General features: G+C 37.7%; 2 protein-coding genes across 2 annotated transcripts; one reads left to right on the top strand and one right to left on the bottom strand.

Annotated features, from left to right (window-relative positions):
- The first annotated feature begins 4574 nt into the window (after nucleotides 1-4574).
- LOC120290614 (antifungal protein ginkbilobin-like protein) lies at nucleotides 4575-5006 on the top strand. Its single transcript, XM_039306945.1, has one exon. The coding sequence runs from the start codon at nucleotides 4575-4577 to the stop codon at nucleotides 5004-5006; it is 432 nt and encodes a 143-aa protein (XP_039162879.1).
- Nucleotides 5007-10323: 5317 nt separating this feature from the next.
- LOC104428250 (lon protease homolog 1, mitochondrial) lies at nucleotides 10324-21400 on the bottom strand. The gene is made up of 20 exons (XM_010041249.3): nucleotides 20915-21400; nucleotides 20044-20109; nucleotides 19420-19611; nucleotides 19259-19324; nucleotides 19057-19098; nucleotides 18819-18941; nucleotides 18449-18547; nucleotides 18299-18364; nucleotides 17922-18008; nucleotides 17680-17719; nucleotides 16925-17096; nucleotides 16253-16377; nucleotides 14130-14260; nucleotides 13926-14030; nucleotides 13541-13654; nucleotides 12946-13113; nucleotides 12559-12660; nucleotides 12146-12358; nucleotides 10889-11407; nucleotides 10324-10773 (listed from the first exon to the last, which is right to left on the bottom strand). Exons 1-20 carry the CDS (start codon nucleotides 21377-21379, stop codon nucleotides 10588-10590), a joined length of 3081 nt encoding a protein of 1026 aa, XP_010039551.2. The 5' UTR covers nucleotides 21380-21400; the 3' UTR covers nucleotides 10324-10587.
- Between the last annotated feature and the right edge of the window lie 1997 nt (nucleotides 21401-23397).

The following is a 23397-nucleotide window of genomic DNA, read 5'->3' as shown; positions in this document are numbered from 1 at the left end:
ATAATTGTGTCAGTTCTAGAGCATTCTCGGCTTAAAAACTTATAGTTGTTAGATGTGGAGATGAGATCTCGTCCATTAGATCTAGAGTCGATCAATAGATTTAATATGAGAACTTATGCTTTCCCCCTCATTTGTGTTCATCCAAACATTCAACAATATAAATAAAGCATTCTCTCCTAAATCTTCTCTTTCAAGAGAAACTTTCTGTCTCTACGATTCCTATGAGCACTTAGGCACTTCGTCAATCCAAATGAATCTAAGTTGCCACACGGTCTTGATCCCAAATGATGACCTAGACACAAGTATCTACGTTGAAGTGATGCATGGAGAAACAAGAACATATTTGCAGTGATGAAATATGGAATTTTCGTGCCTAGCTCAAACATGATCCTAACTAGACAAGAAGTTTACCAAAGTAACAGTTTGGTCTCTAAATTGACCAAAGGTGGTGAATTTTGTCTCCTTTGGTCATGTATGTCGACAAATTCCATTACACTCGACCAAGACAATCTTATTTGTCGCCTTTGATGTCAAAGGGACAACTAATACAAAAATTCCACATTAGGCGATAGAGCAAATACAACAAACAACTCTAGTTGAACGAAAATTAAACAGTAAAAAAGCTAGTGCAAAGAATAAAAAGTACAGTATATGTCTAGACATATATTAAAAGGTTTTGTTTTTTTGGTAAGAGACATATATCAAAAGTTTAATACCATAAAAAAAACCCAAAAACTAATACATATGTGACAAACTTACCCAAAACTAATTTTTTTTTACCACAAAAAACCTCAATACACTTATAATAAATTTATCCTCAGTTAGTTTCTATTAAATTTTAATATCAAATTGCTGAGTTAAATGACATGTGATAATTGATGGGTGTACACTCCGTTTGTTACATGTGTATTAGTTTGTGCATTGTATTAATCCAATTTAACAAAGACTAACGAAGAGTAAATTTATCGTATATGTACAAATTTGAGGTTAAGTTTATCACAATTTTATTAGTTTGGAGTTTTTAATGGTAAAAAAAATAGTTTAGAGTAAATTTCTCACAGATGTACCAATTTAATGTTTTTCTTGTATTAACCTTATATTGAAAATGCTGAGTGTCCATCAAGATATTAATTAACAGTTGTGCTGCCATTGTTAATATTGCATTAATTCCTTATAATGTAGGGATTGATTAGTTCTAGGTTTCAAGTTAGAACTTTGGAACCAACCTTATTTTTCCGATCCAATCCAAGGATTGTTCACGCTGAGATTTTGACTATTCCACCAAATTATTCATTACAAAAATGAGCATCCTATAATTTCACAATGCATTTGGGTATTATTATGCGTTGGCATTTCTAAGGTCTTCCAAATGCCTTTAGTCTCGCCTCCATTGGCTTCCAAAAAGCCTAAATTAATTAATTTTTTGAATTTCCAATTTTACCTTCTCCCACTAATCATAATTCCATATTTACCCCATTTAAAAAAAAAAAAATCAGTTCCGTCACCTCTCTCTTCCCTCGTCTCTATTGGTTCGCCTCAAGAGCGCAACTTAGCTAGTGACTTTGCTCGCCTGGTAAATGGTCACACTGCCACTGCAGCTCTAGAGTCGTGACGCTTGCCGAGGTCGCCCAACCCCGACGTCACCGCGCATGGGCTCCAAAGAAATCCCTAGAAATTGTCTTCATCCCAAATGCAATGACCATGGAAGCTCCAAAGAAATGGAACATCACCTTCACAAAGCAACTGAAGTGCAAGGTCTACCACAACACCTTCCTCTCTTTCCACACCTCCACCAGCAAGGTGGTTGATGGTTGGATATATGACAGGTGATGCTGTAAGATCGCGGTTAGCAGTTGCTGGAATGCAGGATTGACGAACGATGAAGTTATTTGTTGCGGTGAGACACTGATGTTCAATGCTTACTCGATGGATGTTGGAGAGCATGAAGGGGAGGGCAAGAACCTCTAGATGATACTTATATTCACAGCTGAGCGGACAACTTATCTTCACAGAAACAAGTCGTGAACATATTTCTTCATGCTGGTTTCTCTAATGGTTTGAAATTTGACAACTCATACTCGAACCTTCCCATTGATTGTCTATCTGATTATTGCATAATTCACTTGGATCTAATGGTTTGAAATTTGACAACTCGAACTTGAACTTTCAATGTTGCGATCATCTTCCTAATTATTGCATGATCAACTTGGCTTATGTCTTAAGAATATAGACAAGTAAATTGGAGAAGGATAAACAGCAGACGACCAGCGTAAGTCCATTGCGGAAAATTATTAGAGATTGGCGATGGAATCCTATACAATCGAACTCTCTCTTCGCAGCAAGTTAATGCTGTCTACAAGACTTAACGTGGGTCTTCTTTTGTTTTTCGATTTCCAGAATTCAAGAAGAATGAAATGAACAATTATGGCACGTTACCGGGACATCAGGTGCGGCAGATGAGTTTGGATTTCAATGATTCGTCTATTCCCATACCAGGCCGTGTCTTTCTCTTGATGTCATCTCCTGGATTGTGAACCATTTCTTGATTTTTTTGGGTGTACAGTTTCTGCACATCTTTATACTATCAGAATCTGTCCAAGGTCAATAAAGATTCTCTCAACTCTGATTCTTCGTATATAAAATCTTCTCAATCACAGCGGTTATACGTTCACATATTTTCATGGCTTATCTTGAAAATGATCGGAGCCTCTTAGCATATTCCCAACTTTTCCACAGGAAACTGGTCCCAATTTGTTAGTGCTGTCTCAGCACTGCCGGTTGACGTGATATTCCTTTGGATATAGATGGGCACGTCTTGTGTGCTACGCAATTTGCTCAAAAGTCGAAGAAATATCATGAAAGGAAGACCCGTGAAGGAGATAGGGTTGCATTGAAAGTGAAGGCCGAGCATCCCAGTTATGATCTTCGATTTTGAACCATTGTGATTGCTCAATCAAACTATATAGCTACCGTCGAGAATGTAGATGGACTGTTCAAGAATCTCGTGCCTATCGCGCTTGAAATTTGTATAGTCGAGCCCTTGTTCTTATGTGGATTGTTCTAGTGCCAAGCTCATTTTGCAGCTGTCCGATTTGAATATTTATATCACAATCAGTGTATCCCCAGTGATCTTCTACATGTATGTTTGTGTATCCAAATGAAAAGAGACCACATATGTTGACTTGAGATACTGGTTACAAATTTTTCTTAAGTTATTTTACATTGTTCTCAACATTCAAACCGCAAAAGTTGTAGTCATTATTATTTTCTAAATTTTAAACAAATTAAAAATTAAAAAGCTTAAATTGGTCACAACAAAGGACTTTTCGAATGTGTTTCTACCAAATGGTTTTTTCCCCAAATTTCAATTCACTTTTCAATTAAAATTTGCCGAACAGTCTTTGCTTATCATGAAAAAATTTCAGAATAAAGTTCTCTGCATTTACTCAAAGGTTTTTTTAAAATGTAAAACAAAACGCAGCCTAAGGCTTCTCTTGTGAGCCATGCCAATAGGACCTAAACCAGAATTTGAAACCCCCCAAAAAAAAAAAAATCCCCGCCCTCTGTTTTCTATTTTTTTCTTTATTAATTTCATTTTTTACTCATATTTTATATATTATTTATTTTTCTCTCTTTTTGCTATTAGCTTGCTATTTTTCATGTTTGTGCTTTTACAAGAATGGGCATCTGAGTTGCGAACAAAACCTAGGTGCCTAACATTATTTTTATATAATATTTTAATTATAGTTCTTATCATTGCAATCTATGGTCAGCATAATTTGTCTTATTCAACATCTTAATTCATTGCCAAGTTATAACTTTCTACTATTTTTCATTGAGAATCAATACAAAGATTGAAAATTATAGGTAGTGTTGAAAGCCAATCTTTAGCATGAGTTAATTAGATGGATACAGATTTTCATAGGTTAGATGAGAGCATTTTAATAATATGGTTCGGGTCGGATATTAGTCACTAAATTTGTACAGTGTACAAATGGGTTAATTTAGGCTAAACCATTTTCAACCCGACTTGATCCACCCATTTGACGGTTGCTAATATGATCTGATTCTTGGAGAGGTCGCCAATTTTGCACTTTGAAAAGGGGAAGCTGTGGGGGAGAGATCATTTTACAAATCGGAACCAACCATCAAAAGAGGGTCATTTGCGGATTTCCCTAGTTTTCGATTGGAAAAGAATCTTAACTTTTGTTGCTTGCCTGGTTGGAAGAACTTGGAAAGGGAACTCCACAAAGTACTATTCACACAAACAAGAAGCATCTGCAGACCGAATGGATAAGAACATGTACTCTTTTTTCTTTTGGTCGGGATAAGAACATGTACATATGCAGAGGAAAAAATTCCCCGGAATTGGGATTGTGCGACAGAAACTAGATTGAGCAGATTCCTCCGTCATTGCTGATGGCAACTTTTACCACACCGGGCCAAGGACAGAAACAAGAACAAAGACAGCAACAACAACATTTTGTATATAACATGGACTGGACCGCGCCTTCCACATTCCACAACTTCTCTACAAAGAAAGATAGAGAACTGAGAAGAAGAGGAACGAAAAAATGGGCTCTTTCAAGAGGATTGCGACTCTGGTGCTTGTGTTATTTTATCTTTCCGACAAGGTCGCCGAATCTGATCCGGACACGACGGTGGTGTACTTTGGTTGCAACGCCCAAGACTTCAGTGGGTGGCCTGACGAGTCATACTACCACGATGCCTTGGAACAAGTTTTCCATGACTTGATTACACAAACTCCAATTTCGGGTTACAGTCACTACTGCACGTTCCAGGTAGAAAATGGCAATGGTCTAACCCTCGAAACCTTTTATGGCCATGGGGCGTGCAATGGAGAGATTGAGATATCCTATTGTGCCAATTGCTTGATTGCTGCAGCTGGTCTAAGCAGGAACAATTGCCCTTCAAATATGGGGGCTACTTTTCAGCTGGGGGATTGTCGACTTAGATACGAGACTTACCAATTTACGGATCAATGAAGTTGCATCTAATGGTCATAATTGAGCTGTTAAATAAGGCGAGTCTATTAGATCTCTCGAAAATTTTAAGGAGCTGCTCCAGACTTTAGTTTGTATATCTTGTATTACTTTGCTATTTTATCGCTCAATTAAAACTTTCAAATAGCAAAATAAATGTCTTGAAACTTGTCAAAATAGTTCAATCTGATCCTTTCATACATTCCGTCTATTGCGAGTAAAGAAATGTTCCAACATATCCTTTGTTCAATTTGTTTACTAAGCAAGCGACCGAGTCATAAAAGTGGAAAAGTTTTCTCCCTTGAACGACGTCAACGTACACCACAGGGCAAGTTGTAAATTGGGGCATAGACATATTTAAAACATCCCTGTGCTTCCAAGGACGTTTTCCGAGGTTATCGCAACTTTCTCCATTCCTGATGTTGGTGAAAATGGAGCGGCGAGTTGCGACAAATGCCGCAGTCGTGGGACGTTTCAGCAGTGTCCCTGTACTTTCCCTAGGAACGTTCATTTCTCGTCACAGTCCCCGACAACCGACCTGCTCCCTTCATGTCGTCGTATAGGGATCCTAGAAGATGGCCCAAGCTGAGAGATGAGATGAACGTCCATGGCAGGGACGACTGTTAGTTTTCCCTGTTTGCATTCTCCATTAGTAAACAGATTCACTTCGGGGAAGCTTTTCTCTCGTCCCCGTGGGCCTTTTTCTTTAATCCTTTTCACCTAACAGGGATATCTTGCTTTTTCACCTTCAAGTAATCCATGTAAACCCATTCAACACCTACACATGAGGACAGAACAACGACTGGGAAAGCTACAATCAAATAACATAACATGTCGTAGGCTAACGCCAAGAAAGGGCAGGAGTTGACACGGCCCTTCATTAAGAAAAGAACATAGCTTCCAAGTAGAGAAACTACAGAAAATATGTCCCTTTACCAGCTCTCTCCAGAGAAATCGAACGCTACCGAAAACATGTATGTCTGGGCCTATATCTGATAAAAAAGAATACGACCCAAAATTCCCCATGCCAAACCGCCCCACCTAAGTGTGACAGGATATAGAGTGAGTGTATTTAAGTAATTACAAGATTGAACACCAACTATTGCAGAAGCAAGCAATTGAATAATAAAACAGAAAGACTAAGGAAATAAATCAGATACCAAATTTAAGTGGTTTGGTTGATGTGACATACGTTCACGAAGAGAGTAAAGAATTTTAATATAGATTAAGTGGAACAACAATGATTAATTCCACATTTGAGTCACTCAAATGCTGTGTTTTCCAAGTATTAATTACATCTAATATTTAGCTTCATAATTCCTCACGAAATAATCTCTTAATCTCGCACAAATCTTATCATAATATTTAGGCTGCGCATGACAAAGTTTCTGAAACAGAAATTGATTTCTGGTTATAAACCAATTTCTTAATTTCTATTCCCTAGACAAGTTTCTGAGCAAAGAAACCCGTTTGATAATGACTCAAAATTTCTATTTCTAAAACAGAAATTCGTTTGATAACAGAACGAAATTTATATTTCTAGGAATAGAAATTGATTAGATAACAACATAGAAAATCCTCAAATACAAAACAATAGTCGAAATAATACTAAAACAACATAGGAAATCCTCAAATATAAAATAATAGTCGAAATAATACTAATACATTACAAAAGTTGAAAATACAATTTCATGAAATTTCCGGCATATTATTATCCTTTGCCATTTTATTAGCAATTATTTTCCTAAGCGTATTTATTTGGTTTCCCTCCTCGGTCAATGTATCGTTTGCAAGCTCATCATACGTAGGTTCGGACAATACTTGCGGCAGCATGAATATGAATGCCATCAATGACGCCTATACAACCTTGTCATTTTATCAAAAACTAGTATTATATAAGATTATCAACAAAATAAAATTAATGGTGTAAATGAATATATAAGAATTCTACCTTAAAGTAACGTTTATGGTTAGAAACCAATCGGGGGAAGGTCGGTTTATTTTGATTCTCGAATTGAATCAGTAGAGTTGCTCATCCCTAATTTCTTTATTGTTACTCAATGAACCTTTAATGGCCCTTGCATAGCAAAGAGAGATTCTCTTGAATTTCTTGCCTTCGAATTAAAATTCAAGATTGTGTAACAATCTAATTATTTTGATTTTGCAAGAATTTTGAATCCGTAAAAAAATAAGGTTAAATTTCTAGGCACGTTTTTTATTCATCTATTACGTAAGAACTTTTTCTTCAACTAGTCATGCGCGTGCCTTTTCTAGGAGGAAAAAGCCCCATTGTTTTTAAGTAAGCATTTAAGAACTTTGGTCGTTTTTGAAAATTGGGCACTCATTCGATTGCCTTTCATCCTAAAGAGGAAGTTATCAAAAAAAGAAAAAGAAAAAGAAAAAAAATGCGAAAAATAACATGAGCAAAATAAGAAAAAGAAAATTAGCAATAATTTGTGAAGTTGTGGTTATGAGTGAATTAAATTAGCAAGAAAGCGCAATGTTCTTTTATATAGTTTGATTTCAGTTTCTGGTTTCTATTTTAGGCGAGAAGTTAAAAATTTCAGCTTCTGATTTCTTCAATTTCTCTATTTCTGGAATAGAAATCTGTTTCAGAAATAGAGAAATCAAACTACGTTACAAATGGATTTCTATTCCAAATTTGTTCCGGGGAACAGAGAAACAGAGAAATCGAGAAATAGAAATTTTGTCATGCGCGCCCTTATTGGCTTCAACACTTGCTTCAAGGTGAAGTTCACAAAAAATCACCTCATGGATACTTTTCGCAAAAAGTTACAACCACCATAAATGTGGACCTCATCTAAACACCAACTCCACATATACCTTTAACTACTTCACAATAATTTTCTGACACAATCTCCTCAACCTCAAATAAAGCAAAACCATAAGTGTTTCCATGTATTAGGAGATCAAATACAAACTTCGTCAAATTCAATAGTTACATCAATTATTGGCTCTATAAGCTTCATCTTACCACAAACACCAAATATGTTGATTACTTCACCATTACCAATTACCTAAGGAGTTCTTGTTACATCTTCACATTGAGCTTAACATCATTCAAATCCATAAGAATATTGCTATAAACACTCCTATCCAAAAGTACTAAATACTTGTCGAATGTAATTTCTCTACTGATAATAGATTAAATAGATGTTAGCTTTGTTCACCTAGTATATAACTTAGGAACATGCATTTTATTACCTTTCCATCAAGCTTATCATCACTCATTCAAACATAACATGGACAATCAAATATTCCAATAATAGAGTAATTAGTAATGTTATCTTATCACACTTTTTCGAGAGTCCGACATCCAACCACGATCAATGGGGATTTATTTAGTAGGTAACTCATCAAACTAAGTGCATCTGCAGAGACTAGTCATAGCAGTTCTAGAAAGCATGTTATGGATCATCTAATGTTCTACTTATCAACTCTATAGCCTGCTATGGTTCATTAGCACCAATGCAATATCTCACCATGCATTCTTTAATGCAAAATTTATTTAACAACTCCAAGTAAAAATCCACATTACTAATAGTCCACATGTGCCTAATAGTTTTACCAATCTCCTTATTAATCAAATTTCCTACCTATCTAGTCTTAACAACAGCATCAAACTTGTGCCTAAGCATAAACACTGGGTCTTTCTCATGTAGTCATCCAAAAACATTAGCATAAATGTGCCACTTTTCCACAGAAAATCGCAACAACTTACGAACATACAAGTTAATCAACTACATTCTGATTTTAATGTCGCAAACCCACAACATCACACTCATCATCGTTGCACAATTGCACTTTACCATTATCCATGCATTAATTAGTAGTAAATCAATTCATATTTGGTGTAGCATGAAATGAACAACTAAAATATGTAATCCATTAGTCAAATCATAGATCCCTAATGACAACATTATATGAATTACTATTAGCTATAGTAGACTTAACCTTAATTCACTTACCATTCTCGTTCTTTAGCTTAGAAATCGATTCAAAGATGATCCATCCGCCATAATTTCGATAGATAGTGCCACTAGTCCTAAACTAACTATGTTTGTTCAATTTGTATTATTTCTACTAACATGAGTATTAGTTCTTCCTCTAGTTTCATCTACTAAAGCAATAAACATGTTCACTATATTTTTCTCTCGTGAATGTCCTCACTTAGAATCAAATAACAAATCCCATCAAATGTCAAGCCTATTAACCTAGAGAAATTATTGGCAATAATAACAGTAATATTCCAACTATTAAATAATGAGGATAATGATATCAAAGCACAAAATTCATTTTCTAAGTCAAGCTGAACTCAATTGATTAATAATCACTTTAAATTCATTGATATAATCGGCAATAACGCACCATCATTCATCTTTTAAGTTAAAAAGACATCACAAGATAGACATTGTTGATTGCGCAGGGCTTCTCATACATGTTCGACATGGCATTCAACAAACTTGCAATGATCTTCTTCTTCACGATATTAAATGCGACATTATGAGCCAACGTCAATAAGAACGCCCTACACTTGTCCATCCAGCAATTCTTACTCAACTTTGTTCATTACTTGGGTTTCTTTTGAGAAAGGGTAGGTGTAGATTTTTTTATTTATACAGATAATCCTCAATTTGCATCTTTCAGAAACCAAAAACCTTCCTCTCAAACATGTTGATTCTCACATTTCTTTTTTATGTCGTCATCGATTCACTTCCATGGCCAAGCCTAGTTATGATACTAATCTTTGCGAAAGTGAGTTATCGAATAATAAAATAAACAAAAAAAAACTAAATCCTACACCAAATTTACGTAATTCCATCTATGTATCTACATTTATGAGGTGAGCAATAAACAATTTTGCGTAGCACTCATTAAATAAAACTAAAACCTTGTAAAAGTACACGACGTTTGATTTTATAAGGAGGGCGTCTCCACGACACCTGGTGCGCTCATCGCCCATTGAAATCTTCATCGCGCCTCTGCCGCAACACTCGAAATGGTCGATCAACCCCGGTACGGAAACCTTAGAAACCGTCATAAGTTATCTCCTCTAAACTTCTAGTCTTGCCATGAATTTCTGCTCAAAACTAAAGCCAAAACAGGCATAATGTAACTCATTAGCAAATTCAACTTACTCCTGGCAACATACAAGTATGGAACTTCTGATCGAGGGTCCAGACTTGAGACCATTAAGAAGTACGTGACACAATCACTACGACGGCTGCAAAGATTATACATCACAGTGACACCGAGAAGTTCATATTGAAAGAAAAAAAAAAGACCTGAAAGACGAAGATCACGGCAAATCAGTTAGTCCTCGGTCCTCAATGGCCTAAAATGTTATCACCTCAAAGAATTGAGCTGTTCTTATTGGTATAATAAGTGTGAAGAATGTAAACGGAAAAAACAAAAGGTACCTACCATTCTAGCAATAAACAATTGAGTCCCGTGCTCCTTCCCACGTTTTGGGTGACTATGAAGATATTGTACAAAATTGGGTTTAATTCCCGCAACTTTCCCAACGCGAAAAAATTTGGGCAAAGCAATGTAAACAGACTGATCACTTTTTTGCAGCTTCATCTTCCTCAAAAGCCAGTTCAAATATCTGACTATAGTCATCGACAAAATGCACATCGAGGCCTTCTTTCACATTGGATGCGAGCTCATCATAATCCCTCCTGTTCGCTGCAGGGAATATTATGGTTTTAACTTCGCTCCTCCGAGCGGCTATAGTTTTTTCTTTTACCTGATAAACCACAATGAAGACACTGTGAATTCAGATTATCCAAACACTAACTATGAAAATTAGGAGACAATTCTGTGCAAAAGATAAAAACAACAAAGATTTATACAGAACATACCCCACCAATAGGAAGAATCCTCCCTGTGAGCGTTACTTCACCAGTCATTGCAAGGTCCTTCTTGACAGGCTTCTTCATGGCAAGTGACAGCATGGACGTGATCATTGTACAACCAGCACTAGGCCCATCTTTTGGGGTAGCCCCGGCAGGAACATGGAGATGAAGCTTGGAATTGGCAAAGAAGGGGTTGTCTGGTTCTTTCTCAAGCAAAATAGCCCTTGCAACAGTGTGAGCAATCTGCGCACTTTCTTTCATGACATCCCCGAGCTGTCCAGTGACATTGAGGGCCCCTTTTCCCTCAACCTGCTCGATCTGAGTAGTTTCTATATACAAGGTGGAGCCACCCATTGCAGTCCATGCAAGACCCATTACAACTCCTACTGGTGTCTGGGCATAGATCCGTTCCGCGTGGAAAACAGGTTTGCCAACAAAATCTGATAAATTTGATGTGTCTACCAGAACCTTTTCTGAATTCTCTATTGCTTCACTTTCTTGGTTTTTCTCAGCATCAGTATGGCCCTGTCAAGGATCATTTAACAAAGTAAACACGTGCACCGTAAATACAGAATTGAAAAGAGAATCAAATACAGAAAAACTTAAAGCAAAATCACCTGCTGAAAAGTAATATAGATTCAATTGCACTCAAGTGAATGCTACAATCATGCAAGTAACATCAATTTTGGTCCGAAAATTTTTTCCCTTGAATTAGAAATGGTACAACCACATTTTTTGCATGCATGTCCATCCGCATGAAATAGGGAATTCGAGAAGAAAAAAATTTCCTATTACTTGGTTCATTTTGGTTTTAGGGAAAAGAATCGAAACCAATAATTTACTTTTCCTTTGGTTTGACTTTTTCTCTATGGCTTAAAATACTTTCTGATCTATTTTTGTGCTTCATTTGACTATTTTACATCATTCTGTTCTACAGTACCAACTGTACAATTACTGATTACTGCTGTGAGCAAAAGCTAGAATCTGCACTTATATGCTAAGCCTTTCAAATTGGACAAAAAAATTTGTGCCTTTGAACAAATCAATTTAAACAGAAGCTAAATCAAATCAAACTGAAGCATTTGGTTTTGCTGAGATCTATTTTTTATGACTTTAGTTTCATTTTGGTCAAATTTTAGTTGGTTCTGGTTTGAGAAACACCACAAAACCAATTTTTTGGATCAACGGACGAATTTTCTTATATGTATAACAAAGGATATCAGGTATCTTTGTTTCTGCAAGTTGATCAGCTGGCTGCTGTACCTGGTCAGCAGTGACATCCACTTCATTCGGAACATCCAGAGCTTGTTCATGACCACTTCTTTCATCCGATTGGGCTCCAGCATGCTCATTATTCTCAATCTCCTGCTTACCTGATTTATCAACACATTCTACATTTGCTTCACTGGGTTCCACTACCTGTGCAGCCTGGACAGGTTGCGCAAGCTCTCTTCGCCGGACAAGTTTCAGAGCAATCTGGCAGATTTAGTTATGTGGTCACAGAACTAAAGTAGTGAAGTCAATTGCCCAAAAAACAAAAGCATTGTCCTCGGCAACACTTTCAGCAACCCAACTGTAAAGCAACTGTCCAGCTTTCTGCTTAACTTATGAGTGAGGACAGCTATCTTATAATTGTTTTGAGGAGATCAAATTGTCAAAAAAATATAACAACGCACCTTCCGGTAGATTTTCTCTATCTGTTTCTGCAGATTACGAACCCCTGCTTCTCGACAGTAGTTTTCTATTAGAGCAAGAAGAGCCTCATCCGTCACTTCAACCTGGAAGAGAATAGGCTTTCAAAATATTTATGACACATACAACACCTTAATTCATTGTTCAAGATACCTAGATACCTTTAACATTAATACTCAGTGAGACTCAAGATGCACCTTAGCAAAAAGCTATCTAGAATTATTAATCATACATATAGAGCAACTTTAATCTCCCAACTCAAGTACAATCATTCAGAAAACAAGAATTATAAAACCTTATGACCGATACATGTTCATACTGTAACACATTTTCTCCATCCCAATGCAGATGTACCCATGCAGTGAACCAACCTGCTCAGGCTTGATGCCACATGCTTCTCGAGTACTCTTCTCCAGATAATCTCTGGCAATATGCACCTTCTCATCTGTAATGTACCCAGCAATGGCTATGACCTCCATCCGGTCCAAGAGAGGGTTGGGTATCATTTCCACCACATTGGCAGTACAAACAAACAACACCTGCGTACACATATAACAATGACCAATAAGGAAGCTCAAATAAAGGAATGACACATAAGCATAGGTAGAAAAGCTTAAATATGAAAAATGTCAGAATAGCTAAAATCCATGTCACTTTTGAAAGTCCTATAAATAGAGTAATGCATGCTCCAGCTAAACAATGCAGAATTACGTAAATAAAAAGCATGTCTTGGTTGTCATTTTGGTAACCAATAGGTAAGAAGTTCCAGTACTCCTTGCATTCTCATCAAGCAGGAGCCAAATTATTAACATATGATCAAAAAGCTAGTTATTCGGAGTCCAAGAGCAGCCAAGTCAAATGCAATGAAATTGCCTTACCATGATGCCCCATTCATAAACAACTTTGGTCTAACACAACTCAGAAGGTAGACAACAAACTAGTACTTTTAGCAGCATGAGAACTAACCTTTGAAAGGTCAATTGGGACGTCAAGATAGTGGTCCAGAAAATTAGCATTCTGCTCTGGGTCAAGAAGTTCTAACAAAGCACTGGCTGGATCTCCAGCATGTCCTCTTCCCAACTGCAATGAACCACAAACTCATTCAACAATCTGAAGTCATCTACTGTAACATTTGTAATATCCATCTTGCGTCTCATTCTGGAAACCACAAAAATGGTACCACAGCTGAAATTTGACCCCAGAATTGATTTCCTAAGATTCTTGACAATCAAGACCAGAAGGTCAAGAAGATGTCTTGGATGTCAACCGACAGTTGGAGAGGGAGGAGATAAGGTCTAGGTTAAACTTTCTACTAGGAATGTACAGTGACCAGCGAAGTTATTGCCCACACCTTGTCAATCTCATCAATAAGGACAAGAGGATTGGCTGTTCCAACATTCTTGAGACACTGCACCATCTTCCCTGGCATTGCACCAATATATGTTCGACGATGCCCCTGAAAGCCAACTCAGGAAACATATTTAGGTGTACCTTTGCACTAGTCCTGTTATAAGAGATGCTGATGCGCCAAATAACAATGTACAAGAAAAACTACCTTGATTTCAGCGACATCAGCTAGTCCTCCAACAGAAAAGCGGAAGAACTTTCTATCTAAGGCACGTGCAATAGAGCGACCTATACTAGTTTTACCCACTCCCGGTGGACCAGATAGGCAAATTATTTTACCTGGGTTTAGAAACAGATATTAGGAATAGCGCCCTCCAGCCATTTAAACCCAGGAAAACAGAGAACTAAAACAAGAACAAAGTCACCAGGCAAATAGGAGTGCCATGTAAAGCATACATAGCCAAAACGGAGATGAAAGAATGAACATACAAAATCACAGCAGATTGTCTCTCTATGACTGACAAGTCCAATCATTCAGAAGTTTTCACAACGAATGCACCAGACATGCCAAAAGTTACACTTGAAGAAAAGGGCCAAGGCACAAGGCATGGCACATACACAAAGTTGCGTACGTGAATTATCAATGCTTCCACTTGCAAAAGATCTAGAATCTTTCTCCTAATTCACAGTGGACTGATACTCACTTATTTATGTATACATAAATTATTGAACAAAGATAATTTGAATTGTAAATTAACAATCAACATGCAATTTCCAGCATTTTTCACACGCATAAAGCGCTTAGCACCCATGTGATTAGTATGATTATGAGATTCTGTGGAACTACTATCAACTATTTTACAAATTTAAGCTATTAAATGAAAGCATTTTATTATTTATAAATTCCAACAATCCCCCTCACACATAAGCTGGACTTTGGGCTTAGGGCTTGTTTGGTTCGGCTTTTGGGGAATGCATTTGCAGTAATGCAAATACCTTTGGGTGAAGGGGATTTTCCGAAATGCAAATATTGTTTAGTAAAATTTGCATTGAGAAACAACTTTGGCCAAATTATCATTTGATAAGATTTGTATTTGTAATTAACTTTTATTAAATTAAAAAAGCAAAAATACACTTATATACTTTTTTTTGAAGTCCGGCCACCGAACTGCCGGATCCGGCGGTCCGGATGGCCGGATCTAGCCCCCGGACAGTCACTGGGCAGCCTGAGGCCACGCGACCCTAGGCGACAGCCACTTGAGGTCGCTCGACCCCAGTGACCGTCGCTTGAGGTCACGCAACCCAAGCGTCACCTGAGGTCCGGCGACAGTCACCGAGGTCGGGCAACCCTCAAGCGGCAGTCGCTGGCGCGCACGACCCCCTTGGCTGGCAGTCGTCGATCTCCATGAGGTGGTTTTCCTCGCGGATGAACAGTAACCGCGAAGTGAACAATAACTGGAACTTGCATTCGGGAAATACAAGTTTCCAAAGGACCTCCAGACCTACTTTGGCCTAAGGGCCCTTAGAGCCCTTTGGAGATGGAATTACATCTTACCAAAGTCGCTCAAAAACTCGAACCAAACGCATTTGCATTTGGTCAAGGGACTTTAAAGTACAAATGCTCATTCCCAAAGCTGAACCAAATAGGGCCTTAGTCTAAAGCGTGGAAATATATGATTGGAGAGGCAAATGGGGCCTGGAAGATTTGAACTCAAGACTTCCTATAGCTCTCATACCATGTGAGTTTTCTGGGACAGCCATCAACTATTCTAAAAGTTTAAACTATTAAATGAATGTGCAATTTATTATTTAAGTATTCTAACAATGATAATGGATGATCGGCAAAAAGTCAAATAAAATGGCAGCTAGTCTAATAATGGATGATCAAAAAACCAAATAAAACATAAGAGATCAGCTCAAACCTCCAAACTCTCTACTCCCATGCACAAAGAACAAAAATGAAAACCAAAAGAATAATAGAGCAAGTACATTGTAGCCCCTGTAGAAAGAGTAGTTTTCGACGATAAACCCTCTAGAGATCACAAGGGACTTAACAGTGGATGCCCTGTATAATAGAGAGAGGTACTTCCAACAAAGACGGATATTACCAAACCTCTTAAAACACAAAGCACTTAACATTGGATCCCCTATGTAATAAATACAGGTATTTCCAACAAAGACAGATATTTCCACCATGTAATGGGTCAATGAGCACATTCACTTCAAAAAGTATCATATATACTATGCAATAATTGATCGACAATGTAATAGCAACCCATATCTGTGCATGTACAAGTCAAACAGAGGAAGGAAAAAACAAGTTTTACACACCTTGGGAGGTTCCTCTAAGTTTGCCAACAGCAATGAACTCCAATATCCTTTCCTTGACATCAGTCAATCCATAATGGTCTTCATCAAGAATATTTTGTGCTCGAAGTACATCAAAGTTCTCGTCACTGGTTGAACATGAAAATTACAGCATTTGAAAAGAATCAACAAATCCGAAAGTAACCAGAACATGGCAAATCTGGCAGCCAGAACAAAAACCAGCAGAAAAAAATTTGTTTATCAAACCATCGGTAAATTTTTCTCATCATACAGCAGGAAACTAATACACATGAGCCGCCAGATACAAGCACCAGTGGAATCCACATGAAAGTATACGAGCATTAAAAAATGCACCCTCATCCAATATAATATCGTCCTGTTGAAAAAGCCAACAGGAAACAGGAATAGCATAAAACATAAGACACTGAAGAGATCCATTTTTCAATTCTTTGAAAGCCAGATGCCAGTAATTAAGCAATAATCACCCTTGATATAACATGGTAAATCTTTTTACTCTAATTGAGAAACCACATTCTTGATATACAGATTGATTCGCAGTCCCCCACCATGATAATTTGCATTACATAATATTTATAAACAGAGCAACCTAGCTAAAAAGCACACTAACAAAATTGATCCCCAATCAATCTCAAAAATGTAGACAAACTCACAGACCTGTAATTTCCCCATGGCAGCGCAGTCAACCAATCCAGATAATTCCGAGTCACATTAAATTCACTTGAACTAGCCTCTAGTAGCTGCAATTTTGTAAGCTCTTCTTCAATAACTTGCAAAACGTGAGCTGGGATTTTATCCTTCTTGGGATCAATTCTCTCACGAAATTTTGCTGCAGCAAGTGAACAGAAACTAATGATAGACTGCACATCTTCTCAAAACAAAGGGAACAAAAGGACAAAGTTTTCCTCTTATCCAACTCCAAACAAGAAGACTTAAAGAACAAGTGCAATCAACACAGCATCTCTAGCCAGTACAAAATTGGAAGTTTTCATGAGGAGTCCTATGTTGAAAAATATCTTCAGGATCTGGGAAGGCAATCCTCATTATCACTGATGGTTTGATTGTCAATCATAGAATTGCCCAATTATAACCATAAAGGTCCTTTTACATATGTTTTTTATCTTTCAAGTGAATTTTAGTTAATCACAAAAGACAGAGTCCACTGTACGTGGTTAGACTTTCTCAAATTCTTGCAAACTCATTCCCAAAAAGCAATACTAGAAACATTTGAAACATCACCCGTCACATGCAGTAAGTTTGGGCTTGCTAAAATCCACCTCATGCCATGAAAATGTGAGTACAACACAAGTCCAACTTGATGGTATTACTAGAACCAATACACTTTTCAGCCCTAGTGAAAAATAAATCCTCCTCAATTAGATCTTCTGTATATAGATCGAGACAGGACAAACCTGAAAGTGCTGTTTTGTCATCTGTCTCCAGACCAAGTTCCTGAGTCAGGGACAGCAAATTCAGTACCAGAAACCAAAAACTAAAATAAAATAATAAGGAAAAAGAGAAAAGGAAAAAGTAAAACACAACTAAACCAGGCTCACATGCCGCTGATTGCCTCAGGCCCTCAACGCAGGTATCCTTCATTAGAACAGTAAGGAGCCTGGTTATAAGAAGAAAAACAGGTTTAAGATGAAGTTACCTTTTTTATAGCCTTCAGCTGCTCATTCAACAAATAACGTCGTTGCTCACCACTTATCTTTTCCTCTATTGCCTTTGCAATCGATTCCTATGAATGTGCCAAGCAAATGAAAGATGTTATTATAGTCACTTAAATTTACTATTTTTTGCTGATAACAGATTTTGGGTATGCTTGAAGGACCCAACTAGCAACATTAATGCCAGCAATATCTCTAGCCCCTTAACATGAGTCATCAGACTCCCGATTAAACAGATAATAGGATGAAGTTTCACTTCTCAACACAAGTGACAGAACTTTGCATTTTCATTCAGGCTAACTAGAGAATTACCACTAAACCCCCCGCGGCCCTGGGGGGGTGGGGGAGGGGAAGGAAGTACCTGGATTCTGCTAATTTCCAGTTCTTTCTTCACAAGCTCCAGGGTAAGTTTTAAACGTTTATATACCTGGTATGGCAACATATTGCAGACAATTAAATCAATGAAAGATCACAAAACCATGCAGGAATAAATATGACGAAGCCTACATACATCAAGCTCTTCAAGCACTGCCAAGCATTGCAATTTGTTGGCCCCAGATATAGCAGCTCCAAAGTCTGCTAATCTTGCATAATTAAATTCGCCTATATGCTGCAGATACAAAAGGGGGAAAACGATGTTACTATGATGGAACACAGAAGCGTAAAGGATCAAAATTAAGTACTCTAAGTTACCAAATTCGTAATCACTACAAGGGAAAAAAGGGAAGAATAAGCACAGCAAGAAAACTGGTCATGGATTCACCTTCCCCGATAAGCATACTTTCCAAACTATGAGAGAGCAGTAATGCAGAAAATGGTAAACGGACAAATAAACTATGAGAGGGAAGGAATAGAGTACAAGCAGGAGGAGGAAAATGAACCTGCTGATATGTTTGAACATGATCTCTCCAAAGATTGCTTGTTTTCAGAACATCTCTGAGGGTTGATATAACCTCGAAAGATGTAGCCTTTATTACATCATCCTCCTTGTCAAATGGTAATTCCTGTAAATGGAAACAGGAAAAAAGATTGGACATAGTCAGATATTTACCTACCAGTGTTTCTCACTGGGATTAGTTAACCCAACCAAACTAAGAAGATAAAAGAGTTAAAACATGCCTTAAGATGGTCAACTTTGACAGTGAGGGGATCCTCGCTAACCTACACCAGATTCCAGAAAGAATTATTTCAACTGTAACAGAGAACCATTTAACATAAGAATAAAAAAACAGCAGCTTAGATAAGCTAAAAAGTGATATAGGAAATATCCTTTGAAAACATGCAAGAAAGAATATTGGTAAATTTTGATGAAAATACTCACCATCTCAGTCTTTCGAAGTCGTCTATGACCAATAAGAGTCACTTCGTCTCCTATGATTCTTGATATCTGGAACATGAAGTTATAAGACAGGAGAACAATAAGGTAAATCAACTTATAATCAACATCTAAATAGCATTATGTGTGATAATGAGATCAAGCACCTGGGCAAGCGTACCAACTTCATGAAGGCGATCATATAACTCTTTTCCTTTGAGGTCATGAATGCTTTTGTCTGATTCTGAAGCAGGACCCAAACTAGGATCAACACCAGGTTCATCTTTCAGGAGGAAAGCACCGCAATATGGGGCTTGCCTTTTCCGGCACTCCTGCAGAGCTGCCAATAACTTGGGATCCTGCATAATTTTTCTATTCTGTCAAGATCATTCAGCTGATGAAGATATCAAACAAGATCATCAACAAAACAGAAGATCTTCGCCTTGAAAACTATGAACATTCATGGACCAAAAAAACATTCTTACTCAGGTTGATGCATGTTGAACTATGTAACTGTTAATAACCAGCGGTCAACCCAAAAAATGCTGGAGATCCAAAATGCCTTTCGGCACCTTCATATATAAGTGAAGGCAGGGAGGAACAATGACCTCTTTCTTTCAAGAGCACACATAGTGGCAAAATAGCTTACCAATGGTGTGTTATTGACATATAGCACCAAATCTAAGCAAAGCATGACTTGTAAGATAAATTGCAAAAACATCTGCCACCAAGTATTAAGTATATGTGCTCTGCAAAATAAGAAAAGGAGATCATGAGACACTTTGCTCTACCTTTACATATATCGGCATGTAAAATCCAGGAAATAATGGCCGATGAGGCAAGGGTAATGCCAAAACCTGCAACAAAAAGGAAAATTATAACACGTGATGAGTTGAAGTTGATCGCACAGTCATGCTTACAGCAGCAATTCAGAGTTATTTCATAATATACTCAGAATTCCAGCACACGTCTGTAACTGACTCAAGAGAAAAATTAAACCAATGGCACAACAGAGTACTCTAAACAGAAAGACAAAAACTATATGGAGGAAATTTCCTTTGAAGGAATTCCTAATTAAACAAACATCAAAACCGCACGAAATCACAGCTATGATGCGCCACACGTCCAATGCCAATCCATCCACACAAGCACTTAAGCAAATAGCAGGAAAAAAAAAAAAAAGTTGAGCTTCATCGAAACGTGAATTGCCACCATGAATATCAAATCAACTTCTGAATCCCCACTGCCAACAGGAAATGCAACAGAAAATACATTCCACCAAATTTATTACAGCAACAGGGCTTGCCAGGGCAGAAACAGCATTCTCTATAACATATTTGGTCAATTGGCAAATCTCTCTCGCTCTCATTCTCCGTGATATCAACCAAATCTCTCTTGCTACCACCAAAACGAAAGCTGAAACCGAGCTTTTGTCAAGTCAACTTCAAAACACAAAAACTTTAACTTGATGAAAAAGCAAGATGCAACTGCTCCCAATTACATGTTTCTCAACTTTAAGAAGAACCGTCATCATTTCCCGTCCACATTGCACTGACTCTCGCGCATTCACACAACAGAGAACTCAATTACACGTGAATTTCCGAACGGTTAGCAACAGAAGGATGCATCAATTACGCACAAAATGCGAGGAGAAAGCCCCACCGTCAGATAATCATCGAGCCTCGGATTGGTGGGGATGATCGCGGACACGGGCTTCTCCGCGACATCGCTCTCGGAATCGGTGGCCTTGCCTTCGGCCTGCGCCTCCGCCGCCGCCGCAGCCGCCGCCCCGTCGTCGCCGCTCGAGTCGGAGCAAAAGAACGCCCTTTGCGCCGAATCGGGGCTCCTCCGGACCAGCCCTCGCAGCGAGCTCAGCGCCCTGAGCAATGGGCCGCTCGGCTCGTTCCCCAGCGAGAGGGGGCGAATCGCGGCGCGCTGGGCTCGGGTGTGGAGGCATGCCGAAGAAGACAGGAGCTTCAACATCGGCGGAGGGCGAAGGGACGTTCCGGGGGAGCAAAATCGGATCTTGGGAGGTGGGTGCCCTAGTTCTGGGCGCGGGAGGACGCCATTGGAGCGGTTCTGCGGAGGAAGGAAGTGGCTTTTGGGCGTTGCAGCTAAGCCCTGCATAAACCCTTGTTTTTTGAGGAGGAGGAGAGAGATAGAGAGGGGGAGAGAGAGAGAGAGGGTTTTCGGATGACTAAAATGCCCCTGACTTTGATTTGAGTTTTGCAGGAGTCTTCTTGTCTGCAGAAGACAGGAGACTTTTTTATTTCAGGTCAAGACCAGCGTTTGTTTTGCCAAAATATTCTTTGCCTAAGTTGTACATGTTTTCATGCTGTATTTTTCTATAACAAAAACATATTGGAATCTCTTTTATTGAGGTTAGTCTTCGCAAGTTTCATGAAATTTCATAATAATTATAATCCTACGACCGAATATATTTAATACTCAATTGGTTTTTCCAGTGTTTAGCATTAGACATCACTAATTCCAAAAAGGGTATAGTCATTTCAGACTAGATTCTAATAAACAAGTCCTATGAAAGTTTCTTCAAAACACCATGATTTTATCAAAGGTAGATATTATTTTCTCAATATAATTAAGGGGACTATGTGTTTTTTCAAGAATAACATGTGACTTTATTTTCTAAATATTTTTGCATTACATTCAATTAGGTAACCCAATTTTTTAGCCACTTATTATAACCCTTGTCTTTGCGCATAATATGTGTCATTCACAACATTCTTATTATTTTATCTTAGTTTTATTTTCACTGGCCAATCTCATGGGGAGAGAGGTAGTAGCATAAGGAACCAGAATCCACCAATACTACACAAAACCTCAGGAAGATCCCTTGCCAATGCTTGTCAACTCAACCAAATGCTTTCCGGCAACTGGGGGCATAGGAACAAAGATTACTTTGGCAACCAGATTTAGTACACGTTTGGCCTCATCCTCTGATCATTAGGGAAACATTTGATTCTTTTTCTGGGTCTTGGGTTTCGCAGTTGACCAATCAAAATGATCCAAAACCAGTCGAAGAGGAAAAAGCATCAGGCAGGGGCAATCTCGTCATTTCGAAGAGGGTTTCTGGAATTTTTCATTTTAAATTTTGGGAACTGGGGCCTTTTTTTTCTTTTTGAGCAAGTAAACTTAGCGAAGTCGGAAGAGGCTTCTAGCACGATAGTGGCGAGACCAAGGACAAAAGCATGCCTGAAATGGACGACCCTCTTGCAGGGGTTTGGTTTCTTGGTCTCCCAAAACTTCAGGACAAAGTCCCACGAAGTCTTATTAAACACTATATAAATTAATCTGATTTATTGGACTGTAGCAAAGGAATATAAGTGCATCATAATACTAAAACCTATCACAAAAATATGATTAATTTTTAAAATTTTCAAAAATTGCAACACATTCCAATGCATATCGAATTGGTGCAATCAAGTTCGTCCATTAATTATTTTAATATGACTAATAAAAAATATTGACATAATTATTTTATTACTTTCTTAACATGCATGGCAATGAAAAGTGCCACGTCAAAATTCTACAAATTTGTTTTGAAAAGAAAAGAGAAAAAAAATTCTAAAAACTTAAAAGCAAAGGGAAAATGGTTAATATTAAGTAAAACGTTAAAATGATACACATAAAACAAATTTATCCTTAACTAATATTTTGACCACCAAAAATCCTAAACGTTTACATTTGTGACAAATTTACCACAAACTAATTTTTTTACTATTGAAAAACTCTAAATGGGTATATTTGTGACAATTTACCTTCCATTAGTTTCCATTAAATTAAATTAATCTGGCAAAAAATTATAAACCAGTACATATGTGATAAATTGATGATAAAACCCCAAATGGGTATATTCGTCAAATGTCACATATCAATTAACTCAGCAATTTGCTAGTAAAATTATATGAAAATTAAAGGAAGATATAATAATCACATGTATATTGGTCTGCAGTTTTTGATAGTCAAAAAATTAATTTTTGATAAATTTATCACATGTATATTTGTGTAGGGAATTTCGTGGTATTAACCTAAGGAAAAAAGGAGAATAATTTAATTAAAAAAAGGCCTTGTCGGCCGCCAACTATTCGGTGGCTCAGTCGCCCACAATGGGGACAATTTAGAAC

The sequence above is a fragment of the Eucalyptus grandis genome, chromosome 2 (genome assembly GCF_016545825.1).
Source record: "Eucalyptus grandis isolate ANBG69807.140 chromosome 2, ASM1654582v1, whole genome shotgun sequence".
NCBI classification, from domain to species: domain Eukaryota; kingdom Viridiplantae; phylum Streptophyta; class Magnoliopsida; order Myrtales; family Myrtaceae; genus Eucalyptus; species Eucalyptus grandis.
This window is presented reverse-complemented; position numbering and strand designations above follow the sequence as displayed.

What these genes read in the sequence shown, in the direction of transcription:
- LOC104428250 (XM_010041249.3), bottom strand. Translation starts at nt 21,379, where the DNA reads ATGCAGGGCTTAGCTGCAACGCCCAAAAGCCACTTCCTTCCTCCGCAG. An exon ending in AGCTGAAGGCTATAAAAAAG is followed by an intron (nt 17,720 to 17,921) that starts GTAACTTCATCT and finishes TCCCTGACTCAG; the next exon opens with GAACTTGGTCTGGAGACAGA. An exon ending in TGACAAAACAGCACTTTCAG is followed by an intron (nt 17,097 to 17,679) that starts GTTTGTCCTGTC and finishes CACTTGCTGCAG; the next exon opens with CAAAATTTCGTGAGAGAATT.
- LOC120290614 (XM_039306945.1), top strand. Translation starts at nt 4,575, where the DNA reads ATGGGCTCTTTCAAGAGGATTGCGACTCTGGTGCTTGTGTTATTTTAT.